The sequence below is a fragment of the Cariama cristata genome, unplaced genomic scaffold (assembly GCF_000690535.1).
Source record: "Cariama cristata isolate BGI_N322 unplaced genomic scaffold, ASM69053v1 scaffold20017, whole genome shotgun sequence".
Lineage (NCBI taxonomy): Eukaryota > Metazoa > Chordata > Aves > Cariamiformes > Cariamidae > Cariama > Cariama cristata.
Genome location: NW_009626323.1, coordinates 25 through 7,493, shown reverse-complemented (window position 1 = coordinate 7,493; position 7,469 = coordinate 25). Strand labels below are relative to the sequence as shown.

The 7,469-nt window shown below is 40.5% G+C and overlaps 1 protein-coding gene across 1 annotated transcript; it reads right to left on the bottom strand.

Moving 5' to 3' along the window:
• Nucleotides 1–952: 952 nt before the first annotated feature.
• LOC104164618 (uncharacterized protein KIAA1671 homolog) lies at nucleotides 953–6,778 on the bottom strand (the record flags this gene model as incomplete). The annotated part of the gene is made up of 6 exons (XM_009703999.1): nucleotides 953–1,375; nucleotides 1,925–2,007; nucleotides 2,185–2,324; nucleotides 2,709–2,836; nucleotides 4,305–4,479; nucleotides 6,523–6,778. Coding segments are annotated over 5 exons (778 nt in total), but the record flags the coding sequence as incomplete, so codon positions are not given.
• Nucleotides 6,779–7,469: the final 691 nt, after the last annotated feature.

Here is a 7,469-nt window from a genome sequence, read left to right as displayed (position 1 = left end):
TGTCCCCCCTGCGAGGCTCGGTCTGGCCCCGGGCTACAGGAGGGCACCGGGGAAGGAGAGAGCTCCCGGCTCCCGTCGGTTTTCCATGTTGCCCCTTTCTTAGTCGAGTCGTGAGGAATACCGACATGACACAATAACCTCCCTCGTTGGGCTACGTTTTTAAAGGTTTACTGAAAAGAGCACTTACTTGGGGAAAGAATAAAGTATGTCTTAAATGGACACCTTGGTTGATATTTCAGAATCTGTATTCAAAGATATTAACATATTTGAGATATCCGTGATATTCGTAACACCCGTGTTGTGCATGAGATACCTATACCGCTATTATAACACCGGTCTTACCAAAAGAAGAAAAGTAAATCATCTGAGAAACTGAAGATCACATTTAGGTTATCCCACAAAATCAGCATAAAAATAAAAACTGAAACCTGGTATTTACAGATTAACAAATAAAAATAAGAAGTGGGACTATCCAAACTGCTATGAAAGTGACATTCAGTGATTAACTGGAACCCTGATATGAGTGTAACATCCTCCCTCTTCCCTTCCTTTTTTGTTATAAAAACAGTATTTACATTTGTAATTTTTTTTTTTTTTTTTTTTTAAAGAGAACTGGTTGACATTATTGCTTGATCCTTTTTAGGAAAAACATTCCAATGAAGCAATTATTCCACATGCTGACAAAACACAGAATATACCATCTCAAGAGTGACAAAAGTTAACATTTTGTTCATCTAAAAATTATATTCATCTGCTAGGTCAGCAGATCACATGTAAATATAAGCCAATCAAAAATACATTTTTACAAAAAATAATCAAGTTTCCTTTTTCAATATGGCAGTAAACATAATTTGTTCTTTCACTCTCACCTTCCACAAACTTCATTCTAAATAGGAGATTACTATTTTTTCCACAAAAAAAAAAAAAGATAAATTTGATTAAGATTGTTATTTTCATAAACAAACACAAAGCCCAGCCTTACACCTGACACATCTACCAAGTGTGATACTTTCGAGTTGCCGAACACCTGCGTAGAAACGTAGTCTTTGTTCAACAGTGAGGGGACTTCTCTGGTGCACAGCACTCCTAGATCAAGTATTACAATCTTTCCAGACTTTCTGAAGTGCTAACTATGAACCACCGGTTCTTCTTTCAGGCAGGTCTAAAGGGACTTTTATCCTCCCATCTCTGAAAAGATACAGCTTTGTATTTGCCTATGAATATTAAGCAGCTTTCTCCACAAAACAGGAAGGCACCATGCACACAGCAGTTGAGGCAGGAAGCAAACAGCAGCAACATGACGTGTGAATTTTAGGTTCAGATGAGTTAAGGCTTCTGTTAAACTTCTTTATCTTCTTCTAGTTAGAATCACTATCTGGAAAGAAAAAAAAAAGAGAAGCAATTGAAGTAATGGTATGATGTGGTCAAGGAAGCAGCCAGAGCCCCCTCAGCATCTGTAAGAGGAAAGCCCCACCAAATGCGTATCACTGTTGTAGTGGCATCTTGGTCTCACCCTATTTAACGCGCTAAATGCTCAAGAGCTGCCCAGAATACTGCTGAAACAACATACACCAAGGTTTTCAAAATGGGGGCAAGCCTCGGTTACTCAGTGGCAGACTCACTCTTGCTTGATAGCAGTGCTAGGAAATCGCAGCATAAACAGATCGAGCGGTGTTATGATGCAATAATCTGCAGAGAATTGGTGAAACCGTATCACCGGTGAATGAAAACTTCACTTCTAGGGAACTTTCTCTGCCTCAAAGCACAATACTTTACGTTCCTAGGTGCACAGTACATGGTAGCCGGCTTCAATGTTTATGCTTACAGAGTTGTTATACTGACATATTAAGGAAACATTTTCCATGTGCGTTTTTATCACTGTGTCCTTTCACTTAGCAAAGCCCCTCCTTCTGCCGGAACATACCTTTTCAAACCTGATTCTCGTAATGGCTCTGTCTCTTCTTTGATTTCAGCTCTTTCAGCCACTGAGGAGACTTTTCTTCTGACCTAAGATATAAAAAAAAAAAAATCCTTATTCTTTAATTATGAAAACTCATTACAGAAACAAACAAACAAAATAAATATACAGTTTCCCTGACAGCCTTGGGAAGCGTACTTGCATTATTTTTTCCTTCCACCAAAAGGAGTACTAGCATCTTTCCGACACTGCTGGGAGTCTCTCACCTGTCCTCCTTCTCTACACTGGAGGGCACCAGCCTGCTGCCAGCAGTTCCAAGCTGCAGTTGTGGCTTAGAGGATTTGAACAGCTGAGCAGAACTGATTTCACCAGGACTCTCAGACTCTTGTCTTTTCCGCAGCTGGGCCTAAATATAAGAATAAAGAAAAAGGTTTCTTTTTAAGCCAGCGTTCAGACTTTTGTTGGAATGCAAAACAAATCACTCAGATTGATACAAACAAAAAAAAAATCCATGCCTGAGGTCAGTTAAGCGATTCCTGTATAAACCTATGCAGTTTTGAAAGCATGCTTGCTATTGCAAAGCTAATTTTTTTTCCAAACCACTTCATATTTCCAGCCAACAGTTAAAAGTGAGAAAGAAAACTGCGTGGGTTTTCTACACATCACACCCCCCCCATCCCCCCCAACAACACAGTTATCTCCGGCAAAATTTCCTAGCTCTATCCCTAGAGAGCATCTGTAGCTACTGAACCAGTTCAGCTCTCATCTGATGTCTTCTGCCTATGTTCACCTTGAGAACAGAGTGGTCCATTCCTGGAAATACGGGGAGTCTCTGAGCTTGTACAGAAGACGATCTCACAGTATGCTGTATCTTGTCTTCCTCATCGGAATCCTCCTGTTGCATAGTTTTCTTCTCCTCTAATGAATTGTTTTTTTAAAAAAAAAAAAAAAAAGAAAAAAGGCAAAAGCAGAGTGGAGGGAAAAAAAAAATGTTAGTCAGCAGGCTTTTCATCTATACCTTGTTCTAGATCTCTCCTTCCATTCAAAAATGTATTAAAGAGTAATATTAACACACGACAGGACTGAGCTCAATGCTTCAGTAGAGATGAAAGCAACGCACATATTAAGTACTCAGCAGCAGAAAGATTTCTTGCTGACAAAGATGAGGGAGCAGAAGGTGCTCCTAATTTAATGAATGTTGCTGCTTCTAAACATCTCAGTTGATCACAGAACGCAAGATTAATTTCAATTGGAACAGACACCTGAAAGTGATCTGGTCCAGTCCCGGCGCAAAGCAGGGCTTTGATACAAAGAGGCTGAGTAGCAGGAGTTTGCATACTACAGGGGAAGATGCAATGGTATGCCATGGTTACCTTTACGTGCACTGGGTCTTTAGTTGGTAACTACACACCAGCTTCCAGTACAGCATTTCTTATCAAGGTAAGTCTTTGAAATATTTTAGGTCTGTTAGACCTGCACCAAAGCAACCACAGCACAGATAAGAGTCTTTCCATTGATTAGGAGGCTACAGAATAGATCCGTTTGATCCTACATTCTTCCCTGGATTCACAGACTTTAAGGGAAAGCAGAAACGGCAGGTCACAAACCTAACTTTTTTAATAGGTCCCCTCAGTTACGAAAGCATCACCAGCCTCTCTAAAGAACAGGCTGCAACACCAGTAACTCCTCCGCTCAGGGAATATCAAAAGGGAGTATCTGCAGCATATATCACCATAGCACCAAAGTGCTATGGGTACTAAATTGTGGATCTATAATGAGTGTGCACATTAAGCCATTCATTCACTTCCATCAGCAAGGATTTTCAATGCCTGACACATTTTCTTATTGCATCCTAAGGAACGGGACAGGCCAGCAGGGGGACATTTTTAATAGAGTTGGCTTATCCTTAACTAGGCTGCCTCTTTAATCCTGTAGTACTGATAGATGCTAGAAAGAAAGAATATTTATGAGTACCTACAGAATACAAACGATTACAGTTGCTTTTATCAAAACCACACAGGCTCAGATATAAAGAATGTGCTAGAGAATACATCCAACCACAGCAGTTTCTAAACTCAGCATTTTCTCAGTGAACAAAATTTTCTTAAAGTCAGCAAACAGAAACTAAAGGAAATTGCATCAAAGCTCTCCTTCGCCCTGGTCTTCTGTAAGTCTGGCTACTGTGGCTTCCCTCACTCCAAAGGCTCCAAGGAATGGAGGGGATGACCCAGAGGATTTAGAGATGATTTAGAGGATGACCCAGAGGTGGGAAAAGGAAACTGTTGTTAAACCTTGATGCCCCTTCCAGTATGTTATACCATTTAGAAATTCCTGCCCTTGCAACCAAGTTGATTACGGCTAATTATTTCAGATAGTTGAGGGATACCTGTGGAATCTTTAAACATCCAGGCATTATCTGGCTCTTCTGTTAAAGAAAATCTGTTTTCATATTCCAGCCCTCTGCTTCTTCTAAGAGAGTGGGAAATAGGAGCCCGACGGCGTCTCTTTTTGCTGAGCTGTACACGAGTTTTCAGTGCACTGGAGTCCAGAACAGCGGTTTGCTATAAAAAAAAAAACAAAGCCTTTACTTTCAACCAGTCTGAAAATAAAAGTCATCTCCTCCAACCTACTTCACACATTAACCCATTCGGTTTAATTAAACTATATGTATTTGCCTGATTATTATTCTTGTAGTTACTTAAAACTATATTAAAGAGAATTTATGATGAGGATATGCTACATTGTGGCTATAACTGGGTGCGATGCTGGTTCTTTGATCTCTCTTGGCTGTGGATATCTGATCTGCATGAATTATTTTCACCACATTAATAAAAAAAATAACTTCAATAAATAGGATTTTAGTTCCTAGAGTGTTTTAAGAATACAGGCCTTGCTAGCTAGTAACAGCTGAAGGCCCATAAGAAAACTGGGATCTAAAAAGGGAAACTACACAAAATTCTCTTGTAGTAGCGTGCTGCAATGTCATTGTTCTGACGGGCTGCCATCCACAGAGATTTCAAGCCGCTCACCAGCAACAAGGAGATGTCAAGTTAAGCGTCACGGCATTCAGAAGATTTCTGTGATCAGTCATTTCCAACACATCCCTCTCTGTGCAGGACAGTAAGCCAGTAACATTTAGAGAGCAAAAGAAGGAGCTGTAGTTTATTTATTTCAAGCAATTTGTTGTTAGAAACTCGCCTGTAATCTGCAAACATCACTGAGCCTCCTCTTCTTCTTTGGAAGATGTGGTTTTGTTTCTTTTCAAGAGATTCAGGTCAGGAATAAACTACTCATTAAAACAGCATATTGCCAGCTGTACTTGAAGCTATTAACGTTTTAAAGAGACACCTTTAGCCGTCCAGGGAACAGCACAATATAGGACCATCTCCACTACCCGCAGACCACTGATGGACAGAGGCAAAAGGCCATCCGCGGTGTTATGTTATGGGCTACTAACGCTTCCTTTACAGAGCAAAAAGTGCACTTGGGATATCCTGCCAAAGGATCGTTAACTAATACCACGGCTGAGGCACGTGCAGTTAGGGATCTCAAAGCAACGGACCACCAAACGTGGTCTCCGCTTCATAGCCGGAATGGGCTGGAAGATGAGAGCAGCACCTACTCTGGGAAAATACGGGTTTCTGCAGTTCCCCATAGATGGAAAACCAGCAGAGAACGGAGCTGGCTGGAGGCACTTTCAAACAGCCTACACATGAAGCAGCTGTGATTTTCACAGTCAATTCTGCTGCACCAGACCAAACTGCCTCCAGCACAAACCTGCTCCCATCCTTCCTACGTTTTGCAGAGCAGTCTACTCCTCAATTCAGAAGGCGTTATGGCACTTTGACAGGCGAGGCAGTTTATTCGAGACCTTCCTAGCAGCTGCACAATCCATTTAAGTTGGGAATCTTGCACTTACCAATATATCTGCCATTAGATATTATATAATTAAAAAAAAAAGGTGCACCATCTCTTACTAAAGAAAAAGCAGTACTTCCTAGATGCTAGACTGAAAAACTACAGTTGTGTTAGTGCTTTCAAAGAACACCAAACCTCATCTAACTATGTATGGCCAGAAATTCCCGGTTTTATACTAGCTACAAGAATCTTAAGTATGAAAAAAATCCTTTAAAATGCAATTGTAAGCTACTACATAAAGAGATCAATTGTAAATAAGAAAAATATTAGTAAATGTCTTTATAGCCTTGAATCTGCATGGCTTATGGCACAGCAGTCACTAGCTATTTGTGTTATTTTATTACGTTTCAAATGTTCATAGAGTCATTTAACTCTTCTGTTACAGCTCACTGAGGAGCAGAAAGAGAAACACAAACTTTATTAAGCCACCGCTAGACATTATCTGAGGCCAATAGCTTTTTGGAATCTCTCAGAACCTAAATATTAGAGGAACTAGAAGAACTTTATGGCTTTTATCTTAAACTTGTCAGGCAGTAAGTCAGCTGGGAAAATTCAACGGGAAAAAGAAAAGGCAGAGGAAGATTGAGTGCAAAGTTTCCAGAAGATACTGCTTTGTGGTGATTAACGTGAGTAACAACATAGGTAACACAGAAGGAGAACTTCTGTTTCCCTTTATGGTAACGTACATCAATGAAGGAGAAATCAGCGGTCTTTTCATCTGGGTAGGTGTCTCCTGGAGGGGCTAAATCAGTCCCATCAGTAGAGTCCATGTCAGTGCTGGAACGGTCCAAACTTGTGCTCCTTTGGTCTTTTGAGAAGTCATGGTGATCAACCAGGGAGGCAGGCTCCGTTTGAGAGGACAGTGAAGACGGGTGGCTATTCGGAGGTTGCTTTCTCGTTGAAATGACATCATTTTCTGAGGAAGGAGATTCTGGCACAAAGCTGCAAATTAAAACAAAAACTATGAGGCTTCATGGTAAATAAATACATGTAAGGATTGTTTGGATCATGCATACTCAGCAGATAAATAACGGTAGAACTGAAACTATGGCTACAAGTAACAACGGCATCTTTGGAGGCAGCAGGTACCAGCAGCAAGGGTGTGAATCACTTTCACTGTCACAGCTTTTTACCCACTTGGATTTACAGTGTGTTGAATAATGCAAGTATGCAGATAAATTGTAATAACTCGATTGCAACACGCTTTTATTGCTTGGGGTTTCTTTTCCCCAGCAAAAAGGCCCCTTCAAATGCATACACACAAATGAGACGAGGGACATAGAAAGTTGCTTAAAAGCTGCTTAAATTTGCCCATTTGATACATAACAGCAGCAGACCTTACACTTTGGTACCGAGTACATTTTAGAACAGTGTGAAGGGTCATACCCTGTTGGCAGGCCACAGGCAAAGAGAGCAACTGTTAAAAGATTCTGCTCCTGGCTCATCCAAAACTGTCTTAAATACATAAAAATGCTTATAAATACAAACCAGTAAATACTCTTACTGTAAGTGAATTCCTGCAGGACACTACAAGCTGCTTGCAGCCCTTTCAAGAGTACACCTTACAAACGCTTCTGTTCTTCACGTCCCTATCTTTTCCCTAGGAGGGCACTTTATATATACACATATATAC